At 39.3% G+C, this 19,228-nt stretch overlaps 1 protein-coding gene across 2 annotated transcripts in view; it reads left to right on the top strand.

Annotated features, from left to right (window-relative positions):
- IQGAP2 (IQ motif containing GTPase activating protein 2) overlaps positions 1-19,228 on the top strand; it is a 263,135-nt gene that overhangs the window by 138,000 nt on the left and 105,907 nt on the right. For both annotated transcript variants that reach the window (XM_024563618.3, XM_045197804.3), the window contains exons 4-6: positions 3,235-3,312; positions 7,223-7,299; positions 19,126-19,193. In XM_024563618.3, the coding sequence (XP_024419386.2) occupies positions 3,235-3,312; positions 7,223-7,299; positions 19,126-19,193 (223 nt within the window). The remainder of the gene's footprint in view (positions 1-3,234; positions 3,313-7,222; positions 7,300-19,125; positions 19,194-19,228) is intronic.

The raw sequence follows: 19,228 nt of genomic DNA, 5'->3' as shown, positions 1-19,228 counted from the left end.
AGGAAGGCATTCCTTGGAGAGGGCTCAGCCTGATGAGGCTCAAAGATGAGAAACAGTGTTCTGACTCTGCACAGATCATTCTAGACTTGTAATAAGTAGTTGGTGAATATTTTGGTGAGCCTTAGGTAGGGAAAGCATATGCATAGTGGTTAGTAGTATGAGCTATAAATTAAAATATTTGAGTTGGGCCTCCCCACTAAGTTCACCTCTGTGAGCCTCAGTTTCCTCACCTGTCAAGTGAGAAGAATAATCATAATAGGGTCAACCTTCATGGAGACACTGTGAGGAACAAAGTGACTGTCCATGCGAAGCACACGGCACAGTGCCTGACAGAGGCGAGCGCGCTATGAGTGTGCGAGGCGATGGTGGCTCTGAGGCTCTGTGGGCAGTGAATTGAACAGAATGTTTGGACTTGGAGTCAGGAGTCTGGCAAGCTAGCCTTGGCCCTGAGCTTATCAAGTTAGATCCACTTGAATGCATCTTAAATACTTGGGTCCTCAGTTTGCTCATCTAAAAAATGAGCAAATTAGAACTAGTTCTAGGCTACTAGTTCGAAAATGCTTTGATTCTACTATGTAAGAAGTTACCATTCAAAGAAGACCTACCATAATTCCTTACCTACTCAATTTAAGCAAGAATAACCTCGCTTGCTGTGTTGCAACAGTTCGGCAGTGGAAAATCAGTATATCCTTTCTAGTCCAATACCTGAAAAAAGTTAGGTGGATGGACAACAACAAGCCTTGGCTAAGTATGGCTACAGATATGCCACCTAGTCTAATGTTAATATGTAGGATTAGCGAAGAAAATGGACAAGCTAAAAATGGTTATAGTGGAATGAGATTATTCTGAGCCTGTTTAGAAGACCATTTGTGTTCTAGTTAAAGTAAATGTAGTAGATGAAAGCTGTTTACTGCAGCTCGTTCGCTGAAGCTCACTTCTTCAACTTCAGCTGTGGGTCAGAGGCCTCTGAAGTCAGTGGTCCTCCGGTGCGGAAAGTGGGTGAAGGAAGATGCCTCGTTACTGTGCTTAGTGTAGGACTGTGGCCAAATGGCCGCCCTTTCCTTCAGTGCCTCTCACATGACCTTGCAGGGGAAGGACAGGTTCAAGCCGAGTGTCATAGCATAATAATTACAATAGCCAACATTTATTGCGTTCTTAAGTGTACTTTGCCACAAGGTGCTTTGTGAATATTCTCACTTAATCATTGCAACTCAAAGAAGTGATCCTACTTTCATTTTGTGGCTGAGGAACCAAGGTTCAGAGAAATTTATAACTTCCCTGAGGTTACCTAGCTAATAAGACCACTATATGGGTAGAGTGCCTTTGTTATATGCTTTGAAATTCTCGAAGCCCACAAGCTGAAGAACCCCAGAAACCCACCTGGGGTCAAACAAAATTCATTTTATTTCACTCACTATAGCAATAAAAAATGCATACCCATGGAGTCATAAGGAGGAGAAGTGAGGGGCTTGGTGTGTATCTGGGCTTGTGCTGGGTGATGCTAATAAGGATTTAGGGAAGCAAGGACCCCTGTTATGTTTTGGGTGTTCTCAGGAAATGGGGTCACTTTGATGTCTTGGTAATTTTTACCCAGGACGTGAGTCAAGAAGCAAGTTGTGTTCATCTTATTTGGGAGGAGGAGGTTTAGTGTGGGGGTTTTTTGGTTTTTTGTTTGGTTTGGTTTTGTTTTGTTTTAGTGGTGCCGAAGGGCCTTTTCTATGTCTTGATGTTATCGTGGACTGTTTCCAAATTGTTCCTCCATGGCCACAGATTGACCGTGTCTGAGAGTTGTTTGCATTCTGCCCAAGTTGTCTATGCCGAGTTACAAACCCTCAGACACTGCAGCCTGGCTGTTAGCTGTCTGGCGGCTTGAGCTCTGTGCCTTTCCTCTCCCCCTCCTTCCCCCCCTCCCTACTTCTAGTTATTTCATAGTAACCAGCTCATTTCTCTCCTCTGAGGAATGACCCAGCCACCGATAGGACCTGTGTTCTCTGGGGCTCTCAGCACAGGGAAGGTTTTCCGATCTGGAGAGGCCTTGCCTTGAATCCTAGATCAGCCACCTCACAGCTGTTTGACTTGTTTGACTTGAGACAAATCACTTCATCTTTTTGGCCTATGTTTTTTTTATCTCTAAAATGTAGGAATGATAATCACTTTGCAGGGTATTTTGAAAAGTAAGTATAATTTATAAAGTATTTGACCACACAATGCAATCTCAGTAAATAGTGACCACTGTTTAAAAAGCGTAAACATTTATCAAATGTTAACTTGCTTATATTTCTTAATTTTTAAAAGCAACAAGTATACTTTTTGTCAAATAAACTATTCAATTGTAAGTCACAGAAGATGAAAAGAACCAGACTTTCTGAATGTAATTATTATACTGTTCTTATTTTTTTTGTTTTCAAATAAATAACATTGTGCTATTTACTTAACTAATTAAAAATACAAGACCATTTTAAGCTCCCAATGGTTCATTACCTGATACAACTTAATGAGAGGAGGCAAGTATGCTATATTTATAGAATACGAAGAAAAAAATGGCTGATTAGGACTGTGAAGAAGAATGAATGATATAGAAAGACTAGTTTTATTATATAAGTCGAAAAGATCTTGTAAAACATTCCCACTGAAGGTTTACTTATTTTACAGGCCAAGACTAGGGTTAAATTACAGAAAGAATAGTTACTAAAATTAGCTTAGTGTTGTGGATGGTTTTTTTCATCTTTGTATTTTCTATATTTTCCAAGTTTTCTACAGAATATTACATTAACAATCAGAAAAAAAGGGATTTGGCAGAACCAGAAACCACAAAAAAAAGCATTTTATTTAGTCTTCGAAAAACCCTGTCTGTTTTTTCTGAAGTTACTTGGCTTCTCAGCTGCGGTTGCCAAAATCTCGACACGGTGTGTGGATGTGTGTATATGCACATGCATGCATACATGTCTCATAAAATATCCTCAGGCATGTGCTATACATTAAATAGTCTTTGAGATTCTACGTCAGCTGTGTGAATAATGGAAATTGGAATGATCTATTACAAATGGTTGGGGTGTTGCTGAATAGTGGAGTCTCCTTTACTGTGGTCTTTAGTTGTTTTATGTGGGCTCTAATAACTTTATTCTAGGAGAAATACAATCGAAAAGCATCCCACTAATGAAAAAAGTTATTACAAATGACTCACGTTTTATGTGCTTTCTGCCCCTATTCCCCCCTCTCCCCCGCCCCCTTTAGAAGTCTGGCCTTCATTTTCGACACACAGATAATACCGTCCAGTGGTTAAGAGCCATGGAGTCTATTGGTCTACCCAAGGTAAGCCTTCAAATATGGGAACCTGAACTGGGAAGCCAGAAGGGATAGTCTACGAATGCATCATTATAAAAATGATTTAGCGGACCGGGCATGTTAGTACAGGAGATTGCCTTAGTGCCTCAGGAATCAGAAAGATGAAGATTCAACAGAAACTTAGAAAGGCCCATAAAAAGTAATAAATGGCAAGAACTCACAATGAAGTATGTGTATAGATCAAGAGCAGCCATGCAGAAGTGTATATAAATTAAACAAGGTTATGCCCTGGCTGGTGTGGCTCAGTGGATTGAGCACCAGCCTGCGGACCAAGGGGTAGCCAGTTGTATTCCCAGTCAGGTACATGCCTGGGTTGCAGGCCAGGTCCCCAGTAGGGGGCTCATGAGAGGCAACCACACATTGATGTTTCTCTCCCTCTCTTTCTCCTTCCCTTCCCCCTCTCTAAAAATAAATAAATAAAATTTAAAATAAATAAGGTCAGAACAAACTTTAGCTGGTAGATGGTTGATTTAAAATGGCCACTTCCCTTTTTCTGTTGACAGTTTTAAAAAATTTTTATTTATTGATTTCAGAGAGAGAGGGGATGGAGAGAGAGAGATTTGTTGTTCTACTTATTTATGTACTCACCTGTTGACTCTATGTGCCCTGACCAGGGATCAAACCCGCAACCTTGGTGTATCAGGATGACACTCTAACCAACCGAGCTACCCGGCCAAGGCTTGTGTTGCCATTTATCCTTAAGATTCCTGATCTCATTGTATGACTATAAATTATTATTGTAGATTTATTTGTATAAATTATTACTATAAATCATTGTATCACTTTAAATTTTAAAGGCTAGGGGGTTATAGCTCTTACTCCTGAAATAGATCTTTTAAACAAAACTCATTCAGCAAACATTCAGAGCTTGTTAAATTCAGAGAGCAGGCCCTTCAGCCTGTGCGACAGACAGGCAAGTGGGAGAAATGAGGAAATCATTTCATTTTCCAGAAACTGTAGAGCTATTTCTTAAACACCTTATTTTGTAATAATTATAGAATCACAGGAAGTTGCAAAAACAGAACATCTACATGTACTTCTGATTCAGCTTTCTCCAATGGTGACATCTCCTAACTGTCATACAACTATAAATTGACATTGGTGTATTACAGTTACCTAGACTACAGACTTCACTCAGTTTTCACCATTGTATATGCATTCATTTGTGTATATGTGGGGAGTTCAAATAAGTCCATTTGTGTGGCCAGCACCACAATGAAGGTACAGATGCCACAGAGGGGTGGACCTGCATGGCTCACCTGGCCCTGTCCCCAGGCCACCACTAATCTGTTCTCCATCGCTCTAGTTTTGTCATTTTGACAGTGGTGTAGAAATGGCATCATACGTAAGGTTACCTGTAGCGATTGCCTTTTCTCGTTAAGCACAATGCCCTTGACGTCTGTCAGGTTTTTGTATGTACAGATAGTTCACTCCTTTGTGTCACTCAACATGTACGTGTATTTTAAAGAAGCAAAGCAGGAGTGGTCCAGCCGGAGGGCGAGGCAGCAGGCTACTGGCTAATTAAGACCTGGGTGGTTGTTGTTGTTATTATTATTATCCCAGTTTGCAATTAAAAACAACCCTCACAACAAAACCAAAAGATTTCTTTATGTAAACTATGTTTGCCTATATATGTATATGTATATTTTTGCTGATATCAGTGTTAGCTTAGCTTACTTTATCTCAAAATAGTCAACATTGACTTATTTTATTCTGCCATTTTTAATCCCTTTCCCTGCTCCTAAGGGCCCAGAACATTAAATGTTGTCCCTTTCTGGGTACTAGTTATTATATAGAATTCATATTTCTAGATTGTGATTTAGCAAGTGCACTAGGGGCTGGGTGGTAAACAGGGTAATAAAGAAATCGCAATAGGATTTTTCTGAGGCAACATAATTTAGACTAGGTGATTTCATGCTTGACAGATCTGATTTAAACCTTTCCAGTTGTGTGTATGTAGGGCCAGGTTTTCCTTGATTTTAAATTGAACAAGTGATCCATGTAGCAGATTCTATTTTAACACTGATTTTAATTGTGAAGGCATTGGTATATTACATTCCAGGATGAGAAACCAGCAGTGTACAACAGTGTACTGATGTATTTGCTATTAAATCTTCACTCTATAGGTGTTAAGTGCTTACTCTGTTCTCAGCCGCATGCTCAGTGCTGGGGATACAGTGCTGAATGAATCATTCTGCTGAACCACAAATTGATCCCATCTCCTTGCTAAATGGTTTTCCAGGAGAAATATAAATAGAAAAGTTTCCTGTTTAAAGTAAAGGGAGGAGCATTTGTCCTCTGCTTACATGGAGAACTTTAAACCTGGTCACATGCTCCCGAATTGGGAATACTCTTCTCATTGACACTCTTAACAGCAAATGTGTTAAAAGACAGTTGGAAAGACCTTAGCAATTTCCTAGGTAACAGACATTTCTTCAGGTGCTCAGTGACTATACATTTGTATCCCAAGAAACTGCTTTTTTGCCTTTTCTCACCTTTTTTCAATGTCCAACAGAAAGTTGCACTTGAGTATCAAATACTACCTGGTGGTGCCTGATTTTATTTTTATGTTGAATTTTATAAAATGTTTACTGAAAGCAAGTAATATGCTTATCTTACCAATATGCTTATCTTTTTTTAGAGAATTTATTTATTTATTTTTAGAGAGAGGGGAAGGGAGGAAGAGAAAGGGAGAGAAACACTGATTGGTTGCCTCTTGTGTGTGCCCCAGCCTGGGACCGAACCCGCAACCCGATATGCTTATCTTAATCTTAAATTATTCTTGTGTGTGTGTGTGTGTGTGTGTACGTGCGCGCGCGCTTAGAAACAGGTAAGTTTGGCACCACATTCTGAAATGTCTCTTATTAGGCTTTTAACTTAGAGCTTAAAAAATAGTGTAAATAGTGCAAGGCCTTAATGACCTGACCTTTCAATCTAGTAACTTTATATTTAGATGTTTATCTAAAAGGCCATCATGCGTTCTGAAAATACAGGGATGTTCGCTGCAGTGATTTATAGTGGAGGTGGGGGGAATTGGGGGCAAAAGTGTTCAACCACGGGGAAGTGGTTAAATTATTGTTAAAAATATGAAGGAATCATGTGTCCATCAGAAATAACGCTCTTACAGAACAACAAAGGGATCATGTTAATTTAAGTGTTTTAAAGGGGTTTATAATTTGTACAATTTTATTTTTAAACTCACACATGCAAAACATTAAAAACAATCAGAGACATATACAGAAAAAAAAAAGACTGGAAAAAATCCCAAAACACTAATAGTGACACTAACAGTAACCTGGAGGTGGGCTTGTAGGTATTTTTCTTTCATACTTTATTTATTTTCCAGATTGTATTTGTTGAAATGTATAGTTTTAGGCAGAAAAAAATATCCGTGTGCGTATGTCTGTAATACATATTCACAGAACCGGGTAGCCAGGTTCTTAACAGTGTAATAAAATCCTGAAGGATATTTGTTTCTCAAGCCAGCAGACCTCTGGGCAGTCACAGAAGTAACTCCACTACAGAAAGCAGAGTCTGCACAGGCTCAAGCCTTGTGGAATGAAACAGCCACCTACCTAACTAACCTGGTGGACACAGCCTTCTTAGAGAGGCGGCTGGGAACCACCCCCACTGCACACCACCCCCAACCCCCCCCCCACACTCATTTGAACCACCAGGTGGCGCACTATCAGGCAGGGGATTAGATGCCGTGACTGGTCCTCCTGTAGAGCAAGATGAAGCAATAACTGAGAGATTCCTCTTCCTTTAAATAAATACAGAGAACATCAAGGACAATCAAAGTAAGACATTTGGGAGACTTACAATAATTTTGTGAAGAGCAAAACATAATAGAAACATTGTTTCTTTTGTTTTCCAGATATTTTATCCAGAAACAACAGATGTCTATGACCGGAAAAACATACCAAGAATGATCTATTGCATTCATGCATTGAGGTAGGAAAAATACAACTAAAAGCCTAGAAATCAAATTTAATTTAAAAATAGAAAGTAAATTTAAATAAAATTATGATTTTAATTTTAAAAGATCTTAAATTAATAACTTAACTTTTTATTAGATTGAGTTATTTTGAATTTGCTGGTACAAAATTAAAATAACTGTCACATAAAGACAGTCATTGAACTTGAAAAATATTTTTCTGCCTTTTTAACCTAAATCAAAATAGAAAACCTGAAAATGACTGAAAGACCTGTAAATATAACAAGGAGAAAATTTAAGTTGAAACTTTCAGAGAACCTCATAGAGTGCTACAATATTCTTGGATTACGATGAATTTTACAAATGTAACCAAAATATATCGAATGAGCAGCTTTAATGGTCATTATGTTGGTTTGGACACTCTTAAAAATTATCAGTTTGGTTCAGTTCTTACTGTAGATTAATAAAATTCAGTACAATTTTTGTTTTCTTTGTTCAATAGAACTTGTATCCTAAGGGTAAAGGAGACACCTAGAAATTGCTTTAAATTAGTCAAAGCAAGATACATTCATTGTTTAAAAGCAATTGTTTGACAGCTAGTGGGGGCGGTGAGGGGGTGGAGGGATTGAGCAAGAAGGAAAAGGACTCGTGGACATGGAGAACAGTGTGGTGATTGCTGGGGGTGGGGGAGATCTAAGGGGACTAAATAATATTGGAAAAAATACAATAAAGATTTTTTAAAAGATTAAATCAAAATAATTTAAAAAATAAAAGCAATTGTTTGATAAGTTAATTTTTGAAAATGTTGAAATTCTGCTAGTTCACAGATCACTTTTAACCTTAATGTCCTGGAAGAAATGTGATTTTTAGATGGTAGCAAAGGTGGTGTAAAAACCAAGTCTGTGGCTCTGGTCTTGTGTGCACACAGGTAGGTAATGGCTGGAAAGCTTCACGTCTAATTACATTTTAAATTTCTTTTAGAACATCTGCATTGTGTTTATATCACTAGAAGTCATTTTCCTGGCAGAATCTTCTGCCTAGAGGTTTATATTAACTTCTTCCTGGCTCTTTTCCTCTCCAAAGGAAAAGGTTTCTATAATAATTCATTGCAATTCTGGCCTGCTAGAGAAGAATTTTTGATTATGTCATATAATTTGACTTTTCCCTGATCAGTACTCTTGAGATTTCTTGGGAAGATGACAGTTGCTAGAAATAGAGACCAAATTAGGTGCCTACATTTTCTGTGATTTGTTTTTCTAATAATTTAGAACTGGGGGAAAAAACATCTCTATGCCTGCCTCCTCACGGGTGGCTAATACATCATTATGCCAGGGGGGTTTCTAAAAAGCTGTTTGTGCAAAAGTGCTGATTTTGAGGACTATTCTCAAATGTGTTTGTCCAACATTGTTCGTCAAATATTTTTCAGCACTCAGAATGATCACCTAACACTATGGTTAGTACTGTTTTTGTGACCTGCGAAGCCAGCCACCATTAGTTAATGTCATTGTCTTATCCGTGCATCATGGTGCTAATGTCCAAATCGGTACCACGCTTATGGGGGGTCTTGTATACGCTTAAGCTGATTTCCTGAAGTGAAGCAGCATACAGAGAAACGACGTGCCGAGTTCCTTCCGGGTGATGTCACTGCGCTGCAGAAATTATATACAACTGAACGGAGGGTGACATTGTGCTTGCCGTAGTTCTAGCAATGGCTTGAACAGTTCGGTGAATGAAGAAAGAGCAACTTCTTGTTCAGTATTGCCGGTGCTGTGCCAGCGTTGGTGTGATCATTTCTAGGACTGTTTTCCTGTTTTTCAGTTTCTGATCATGGAGTCTCCATTACTGTTACTTATCCTGGGGCAGATTCCTGTCCAGCCTGTCATTCACCAGATTGAACCTTAAATAGGATCTTTTAGAGCAGTATTTACTTGATAAACAGCATTCCCTGGGAGAATCTCCTTCACTTTGCTCTGCTCTAAATTTACTGCATAACTGCTTCTTAATATGGAATTCAGAAGACTCACATGTATCTAAATTTTTTCTATCAAAACGTTTTCCTGTGATGGCTGAGGATGACACACCGGGGGGCCAGGCAGCAGAGCCCTTTAGTGAGCACGGTGGTTTTGCCCTCTGGAGTAATTAGGAGTGAGGGTGGGAATGAACAATTATGTCGTCAGCCTTTCTATTCTGGTTGTGGATATAGCAACATTGCTGGTATGGAGCGTAGCCATCACCTGATGGGGAATCAGGCAGGTCAGAGGCTTCGTTTGTGGATCAGGAGATATGCAGGGAGATCCTCCCTGCTCCCCACAACCCCTCCCTGCATCCAGGCACTGCCTTCATCCTGCCCCAGCCTGTCTTCCGTTCCCTGTCTTTTGGATTAGGGTTTAACAGCTCATTAACATCCCCTGGGTTCTTGCCCAGCTTCCTGTTTGCTTCTGACCATCCTCACCTTTTTACTTTGCTTCCAACCCCAGGCTCCTTGCCTGCCACTCTCGCCCCTCTGTGAGTCCCACTTGGTGTCTGAGTCCAGGTCCCAATGGATGTTAGCACAGCAGCCCCAGAGGAAATCCTCCATCTCCGCCTAATGCAGAGAGACCTCAGTGATGGGTGGCCTCATTCTTTCGTCAAACAGATGTTTTTTATTTTTTTTTCTTGTTTAAGATACAATATGCTCATTGTGGAAAATTAGAAGATTTAGAAAGACTACCAAAGGAAAAGCTAAAGTACCCATGTGTCAGCACCGAGTGAAAACCTCTCTTTGTGACTAGGGTCTTTGGATACGGTATGTTTTCCTTTTGCGGCTTCATTTGGAATGTTCGAAAGTCTGTGCCATGGAAAGGGACCCGGGTCAACAAGTGAGAGCCTTGCTAAGCAGTTACTACTTACTGACTTCTTAACTGCCTGGAGGTTGTGTATACTTGGAGAAAAACACTTTTGCTTGTTGCTTTATTAAACAACTGTTACAGGCTTAAACACTAGTTATAACAGTGAATTTTTGAAAACAATTAAATGCAGTAGGATTTTTCGGACACTTTCGATACCCACAAGCACAGGTCAGACGCCCAGATACTTTATCACAGACTCGCCACACTCGAAGCTACTCTGAAATATCCCCTGCGCAACCTTCACTCACTCATTGTCTACACACGAATTTTGACCCCTCCCAGGACGGTAATACTTCGATACCAGCCCGGAGTTGCCATGACCTCATGGGCACCAGAAACAAACCTTGCCCAGTTACAGGTCTGCTTTCTGACCAGGCAGTTGTGAGTCAGAACATGGCACCAGTCTGAGTTCTCCCGGGGTGGGGAGGGGCGGGTCAGACCCTGGCGACTAGGCATCAGGTCAGACTTTACTTGTGAAATCAATCAGACTTTTTTATCCCCTTTTCAGAATATGGCTTTCAGGTAGGCTCTCATTTCTGACCTAGTCCCCACTGCCACCCCACCGCCCAGCACCCAGGAATGATTTTGTTCCGTGGCTAGGTCAGCCAGTGTTGGAGGGCCCATTGTCTTGTCCCAATGATGCATCAGCACTATCTGTTAACGTTATTAAAGGCTTATGTATGCCTTTTGAATATTTTCTTGAATTTAGCTCAGCTTTCTAGAGGTTTCTCCCTGAGGAGATGAGGAACTGAGTCTACCTAATGCTGCTTCCTTCATTTGGCTGATTTATCATCTCAGGTCATGTTTCTGGATCTTTCTCTCTTTGACTATTGCGTGCGACCGTCCCTGCCGGACCCTCCTTCCACCTGGCTGTATTGGTAGTCATCTGTGCTCCTCAGTCCTTCCTTATTTTGGGACACTTCTGTGGTTTTCTAGGACTATTTGGCTTACTCAGAGTTCCTGATTTCTTTTTTGTAGCATATAGGTAGTATATACAGTACAGAAACAAATATGTATCTGTACTATATGGACAGTTACAGAAAAAACAGTCCCCTTATTTTAATACACTTTCCAACTCATGAAAATCAATACAAATAATTACGCATGTCTTATTTTCTCTCTATTATGACTTCCTTTGTGTATAGGTTGTACCATTTTCTTTCGATTGTTGTTTTTGATCTGGCCTCTCACAGACTTAAAATGAATTTCTCCTTTTTTGATGGAACAGGCTGATTCAGTTTGGGGGGCCTCCTTGCCTTTGCAGCACTGCCCCTGCCATTCCATGAAACAGCCTTGCTTTGTGCCACAATAGGGTCTTCCTGTCCCATCCTGATTGTTCCTGCTCTAAGACTTCGGGTCAACTACCATCCAAGGAATCCTTTTAAAGCCATGCATTCACGATGATTTTTCTAGTTTAATAGGTTAGGGATCTGGGCCATGTGCTCTTCTTACTGTATAAAGTTTATTTGACCATTAAGATTCTACTACACTGACAACAAGCTAAAGATGAGTGAGTCTCCCATCAGTGTACAGATTCCTGGTCCTGCTGCGGACTATTCCCAGCAGTCGTGTTTTCAAATGCAGCGCCACGGCCGAAATCGCTGTTTTGGGGCTTGTGTTTCCGAGTGCGGTGGCGTGGCAGCCCCACTTCTGGTTGGCTGGCTGGTCTGAACACCCTGCCCGCTCTGTGAACAGGGGCTCCTCTGCCTGAGCTCTCACAAGGCCGCGTGGCTGCCTTCATTACCCGGTGGCCTTTGAAGGGTTCCTCAGGCGTCAATGTGTAACTTCCCTTTTCTTTTACTCCCTTCACTTAGGATCCTTTTCCCATTGAGAAACCCATGTTGTTTTATACCAGATTGATTGAGTCTCTCACGGAGAACATGTTTGCATCTGTACATAAGCTTCCTAGAGATAGTTCCTTGCCCCAGAGGGCACCCTGCAATCCTATACACTCAGGAGGGGTATCTGGAGGTGGCAGTGTTTGGGATCAAGGTGAGGACAGCTGTACCTTCCTTGTCTTTCAGGTCGCTCTTTATTCATACTTCTCTTCACACTGTGAACCCTCTTCCGTCTTCTTCCTACCCCACAGCAGTGTTATGGCCGGCTGGCTGTCCTACTGAACTCTCAGCTGTGAGGCTGCCAGCCCTGTGTCTACCCAGCACAGCCTACACACCGCTGACTCCAAATTGGAGCCTCTGGCATTTGTATTTTTAACTTTTCAGTTGGTTTAACCGATTTCCCAATGGTAAGACTGCCTCAGGATTTCTTTGTTTTTTGACTAAAAATTCAGTATAGAACACTAAGTTTTGACATCAATGTATGTGACTAAGATGGGAAAATAATTTGGTGCAGTAGATAAAATCATTTCAAACATGGAGTCCATGAGGGGAAATTGTAAAAGGTTCCTAGTGTTGAAAGTGGGCAGACCACTTTGTAGTAGGTTATTAAAGGTATTTAACAGGGGGTAATAGTAATAATAAAAACAAAGGCCAACACCTACTGAGCCTTTAATGTTATGCCTGGCAGTGTTCAAAGTACTGTATAGGTATAATATCGCTTAATCCTTCTGACATACCTAATGGGGTGCATACTGTTATTAGTCCCACTTTATAACCAAGGCAACCGAAGCACAGAGGCTGCCGAAGGTCACACGGCTAGGAATTGGCAGAGTCGAGCCTGCAAACCAGGCTGTGCCACCAGAACCTGCACTGCTACTGACTCCGTCAGCCATTGGCTTCAGAAGGGAGTCAAGTATTTTTCTATGGTTGAGAAAATAAAAAGAACAGTGGCATCAGACTTGAACTTCAGCAAGGACCTCTAAGCTGTTATATTTAGGATATTTTAAAATGAAGAATCATGGAACTGAGAACTGGAAAGACCTTGGGAAGTTATTTTAGTCCAGATCCTTCATTTTGTAGAGGAATGCTTGGGCATTGTGGCTTGCTGGCAGTCACTTACCTAGATGTTGCCAGCTGGGGGCCAGGATGCGGGGCTTCTGACCCCAGGCCTGTGCTCTTTCCGGTCCACTACTAGGCTTTCGCTTGCAAACATGCATCTCACATATTATAGCATAAAATGAACTGTTCATGATGTGATCCAGAAAAGCTGAAATAAATTCAGCTCTTGCCTTTTAAGTTTGCATTTCATTACTACAGAACCTTTTAATGTATAGATTGAAAGTACTAGGAAAAAAACGTAATAGTAATTTTTTAAAAATCTCAGTTGAGGACATGTTCATTGATTTTTAGAGAGAGGGGAAGAGGGTAGGGGAAAAGAGAGAGAGACGGAAAAGCATGGATGGGGTGCTGCCCTCATGGGCAATCACACCAAAGACCTTCTGGTGTACGAGACAACCAACTGAGCCACACCAGCCAGGGCCTTAACCTTAACAGTACTTTCTAAAAACTTTCTTGCTTCTTGAACTTAAACTGATCTTATTTGCACCAATGAGGTTTTAGCTACCTCAGCAACACTAGTGCATTATATGTACCTCATCAGGTGATAAGAAAATTGTTATCTCACACCAAGTATTTTCTTAAACATAGGAAGCGATGGAGACATTAATTCCAAGGCTTTCTTTGGGACGCTCACAACCTTTTGTGTTGGCTATTAGGCACTAAAGGTGCATAATAAGTTCAGTGTTGAAGAGCTACAAGAAACTGGTGGGTTTTATTTAACATTGGATGGGCTTTTTTTTTTCTCTTTTTTCTTTCTTTCTTTCTTTTTTAGATTAAGACTGGGTTTCCTATATGTTTCAGGTAATGAATGGCTCATTTGAATGTAAATGCTTGGGAAGGAGCCAGCAGCTATTGCTGACTTTCCAGCAGGGGAATCGTGGATAAGTTTCCTACCAAACTTATACCCCTTTGAGTAATCTTCTTGAAAGCACCTCCCACACAGAGTTGGTATAAAAATCCTACACTGCAAAAAGTAGTCTTTTTAAAGAATAGGGTTTTTTAAAAATTTTTATTGTTATTCAATTACAGTTGTTTGCCTTTTCTCCACATCCCTCCACTCCACCCCAGCCAATCCCACCTCCCTTCCCCTCCTCCACCCTCCCCCTTGATTTTGTCCCTGTGCCTTTTATAGTAGTTCCTGTAATCCCCTCTCCTCACTGTCCCCTCTCCACTCCCCCCGGGTTATTGTTCATAAGCAGCACAGTTTACAATAGCCAAGTACTGGAAGCAACCTAAGTGCCCATCAGCAAGTGAGTGGATCAAAAAAATATGGTATATTTACACAATGGAATTCTATGTAGCAGAGAGAAAGAAGGAGCTTATACCCTTTGTAACAGCATGGATGGAACTGGAGAGCATTATGCTAAGTGAAATAAGCCAGATGGTGAGGGACAAATACTGTATGATCTCACCTTTAACTGGAACATAATGAACAGAAGAAAAAAAGCAAACAAAATATAATTAGAGAATAATTTAAACCTCAGCATTGGAGGACAACTGAAAGTTTCAATTGAAAACTGAAGCCAAATCAAATATATACATTAACATATTTTTTTAATTTTGGTAAAAGTATGTACATGCAAGTGAGATTGCTACCTGATTCACACTAGCTTAAGCAAATCTGATTTCAATTTAAAAGTGAAGATTCTTCCATCTAAAAATGGTAACTTCTTAGCACCACCTAGTGGTAATTTTTAATTAAGCTAGAATATTTGCTGATTGTGAGATTTATATTAGTATTAGTATTACAGTGTACAATGGAGAAGTAAAAAGTAAAATTGGAAATAGCCCTAATATCTTTAGAACCACAGGAGAAAATGAACACTTTTGTTTGCTAAATTGTTTTAGTTCATTTTACCAAGCCTGTGTTTTGTGGGAGCCTAAATACCTTTATTTTATGGACAGCATGGTAGAGAAAAATATTTTTATATGGTAGATATTCCATAAATGGTGATTAAATGAACAACTTGATAAACAAAGGAAATAATGAAAACAGTTTTGTCAAGGACACTGAGCACAGTTGTGGTATCCTCTTTCCAAAACTGATATGAAATTACTAAACTAGTAATTTAAAAAATAATAATTTGCAATAAGATAGAGTGCCATCCACTGACCAGAAATTTAAACAATTCCCTAGGAAAGCAAACAGATAGGACTGGACTGACTGAGAAACAAGACAGGAGAGGACCACAGCCCCCCCACCACTGAGGGATGCAGCTGAGCTCGGTGCTGTCCCGGGGCTTAATGTATAGTTATCTAAATTTTGGGTACATAATATGAAAATAAAAGCATGCACCTAAAATTCTAGATTATATCAACCTTACATATAAGTGGGGGAGTAAAAGTGTAAATATATTAGGGATAATAGATATTCATTAGCTTAGGCTTTGGTACAAGAATACAAGTTTAACATATGTTAAAATGTTAGAAAATATTAATGTAAGTAATACAATATATAACATATTACTTGAAATAATTTCTGTTAAAAGACATTTAATGCATGTCTCCTACATAAATTTTACTGTCATATTTTCAAAATGTCTCCCATTGAATTGTATTTATAATTTTCTTTGTAGATGAGTTCAGGTGTATTTTTTAATTTAGTTGTAAAAAGGGAAGAGGAAAATGCAAATCAGGTATTAAAAAGAACTTGAAGAGATACAATAATACATTTTTGATTGTTTACGAATCTTTTTCCATTTCTTAAGGTATGTGTGGCTTGATTCTATTTTCTTAGAATTCTTTTGCAGCTTTACCAAACCTATCTGTTTAATTCTGTTGCATTTTTTTAGTTCCTGTTACTAGAAAGGAACAAGGCTGACATTTCATTTGTTTCACATGATAAGAGCTCCCTTTTAACTAGAATGTTTCTCCCATGTAATAATGAGTTGAGAAGTGGTTCATAAAATATTATGGTTTTGAAATTGTCAGCATACTAGTTTTAATTATAGTGACTTGTTTAGCATGAACCATGGATAGCAAAGATTTTAGAGGCTAGGTAAATAGTTTTATATGCCTGATAACCTCTAAAGATCTAGAATTTAAACTAAGGAATGTATCTTTCTAGTGTGAATCCTGAATACATGAGGCCTATTTTACATTGAATAATGTTCAGAGTCTAATATGTTTTTCCTCTGTTGATAAGATACAAATATCATGGTGGAATTTAATATTAAAATTGCCATATTGTTAAAATGTCATTTGTTCTTTGTCCTTTGGTTGTGGTTTTGAAGGAAAAGCTGGAAAATCATAGAAAAGTAAACCCCCCCAAAAAATCTTAAAAATTCAAAACCTCACGAATAGGTATTTCCTGAAGAAATGGAGATGGGCAATATGCATATGAAGAAAGCGTTTACCCTCACAGCTAACTAAAGGAAATGGAGACTTAAATAATCGTCATTGGCTTATCATACTGTGAAGGTTCTCATGGGTAGGATCCCATGGTGATGGGGGAAAGCAAATGGCACTCCCGTGTATTGGTGGTAGAGGGAGGCCACAGCCATCGGTGGGTTCAGCTAAACATTCAGACTCTGACAACTGCCATGGCCACAGCTGTCACCCGAAGCTCAGAAGGATGGAGATGCCAGGAAACCCACGAGGCTTTGCTCTCCAGTGGGAGCCTTTGCGGCACTCCACGTAGCTGTCCACCCAGCCATCTGGAAGCTGTTCTCTTTAGTGCCCCAGGTGACAACTTGGGTGAGACCCATATTGATGGGTGCAGGACCCTCCCCAGCATGGAGCCTCGGCCCCCGGGAGCCAGTATCTAGTGTAACCACTACACTGCATGGCTACCTAGATGCCTGCCGGGGGCGTGCCAGTTATGAGTCACAGAACGCAGACACCTAAAAATGTGGTGCCTCTTAGGTATTTATAATTCCTTTGAGTCAAGATGCAATTTATCAATCAGAGGTTATTTTTCTTCTAAGCAATGATGCTTAGTAATAGAGTTGTCAGTACACCTAGGGGAATAGAGCTAGATGGTTAAGTCCAGGTCAGATTCTCTCACAGAAGGGAGAGGGGTTGTTTAACCCTTGACTCAGAATAATTTAAAGAGCATAATCTCTTTACAAAAAATATTTTATTTATTTATTTTTAGAGAGAAGGGAAGGGAGGGAGAAAGCAAGGGAGTGAATCATTGATGTGCAAAAGAAACATTGATTGGTTGCCTCTCACAGGCCCCCAACCAGGGACCTAGCCCACAACCCAGGCATGAGCCCTGACCGGGAATTGAACTGGTGACCTTTTGGTCCACAGGATGATGCCAACCAAATGAGCCACACCAGTCAGGGCCATAATTTATTTTTAAGAATCAGTTTGACTATATATTGAAAGTTTTGATTGTGTTTATACCTTCCAATCTGGCAGTTTTGTTTTTAGGGATTTACAGTAACAAATAAGATATATACACAAAGATGTATCTATATATAAGTAGGTTCATTGACATGCTGCAGAATTAGTAACCATCTAAATGCTCAGCAGTTGGTTAAGTACCACAAGTTCATATTATAAAATACTATGTGAGTTTAGGAAATAGATGTTTCCAGAAACAACATTAAAAGAATTTATATCAAAATGTATTTAGTGTTTAACTGTGGGTGGTGATTTTCAATGTAATTTTTAAAAAATCATTCATTACTAATTTTTAACTTTGACCATGTATCACTTTTCTAAATGGTTGTTTTTTACAGAAATGATTAAAAAAAATTAAGTACAATGCATGCTATTTAATTGATTAGTCAGAGTTTGTTCTAAAACCATTAAGAAGGCTTGATCTTGAACTCCTTCAACAATTCTATGTCCATCATAAACTACGCAGACCCATCTCCCATCTGCATGGGAGGCCACAATCTTGAAATAGTTAAAGCCATTGGAGTCATTCTCAGTTCATTTTTCCGTAGATCTTATTATGTAATTTCTAACTTCTCATTAAAACCTCATAAATAATAACCCTGTCAAAACTGATAGTAAAGTGAACCCAGAATTTTTTAGTTGGTCTATAGACTTAATCTTGGGGGCTGGGAAGGTTAGGATAACTCTGAAACAGGAACTATGGCTCAGTGATTAAATAGGAAAAGCCACATAACCATATATTTTCACCTTTGGTAGAATTTAGATGCCAGCCCTTACCTTTTTTTGCACTTTATAGGTAGGTTAGTGGGTACCATCATTACTTCCTAAGGGATTTTTAAAGATATATGTGTGTATACACACGTATATGATATAATATATACATATATTGTACATATGTATATATGTATATTCGCACATGTATGCATAATATATGCTACAATATATACACACATATGCTATAATATATGTATATGTCTACATATATGTATATATTATACCACATGTGTATATCATATATACATATATATATCATGTGTGAATATCGTATATCATATAAGTTATATGTTATATATACAAGTTACTCTCCATCTTGCACTTAGTAATACACTCACATCATGGTTTATTTTAACCTTACCTCGTCTATCAATAGTCTTGCCACTTTATCTGTTGGTTCAGAAAATGTAAAACAGGTATTTCCTTAAGGGTGTATGGTACTTTGAAGAATACTGAAAAGGGCAATATAATAATTTGAGCTGCACTTTCAACAAAATAGAAATCATGTAAGGAAATATCCAAGGAAATATTTATTTAAGTTATGAAAAAGATAAACATTTCATTTATTACCTGCTGTTTTTCATGAGTCGTGTTTCTGGTTCTCCCCGCACATGGAAGGTGGGGTCAGTTGACTCTGCGGGAGCACCGTGTCCTACAGGAGACTGGTCTCTGGGATGAGCTGGGCTTCCAGTCTCGGTCCCACTAGGGACTGTGCGGCCTCGGGGCTCAGTTTCCTCACCTACAAAATGAACGGATTAGAGGAGTAATCTCTTAGGTCTTTCCCAACTAAAAACAGCCCTTAAGATTTAAGCAATTTCTAACTCTAAGATTTATAATAATAAAGTTTCTGATAAGTTTATGTTTTCTTTTTCAGTTTATATCTGTTCAAACTAGGCATAGCACCCCAGATCCAGGATTTGTTGGGCAAAGTAGACTTCACAGGTACTGCTTTTTATATTTATAATTTTTTACAGTAT

This window comes from Desmodus rotundus, chromosome 1 (assembly GCF_022682495.2).
Source record: "Desmodus rotundus isolate HL8 chromosome 1, HLdesRot8A.1, whole genome shotgun sequence".
Lineage (NCBI taxonomy): Eukaryota > Metazoa > Chordata > Mammalia > Chiroptera > Phyllostomidae > Desmodus > Desmodus rotundus.
Note: the sequence above shows the minus strand (reverse complement) of the source record. Positions and strands in the feature narration are given on the sequence as shown.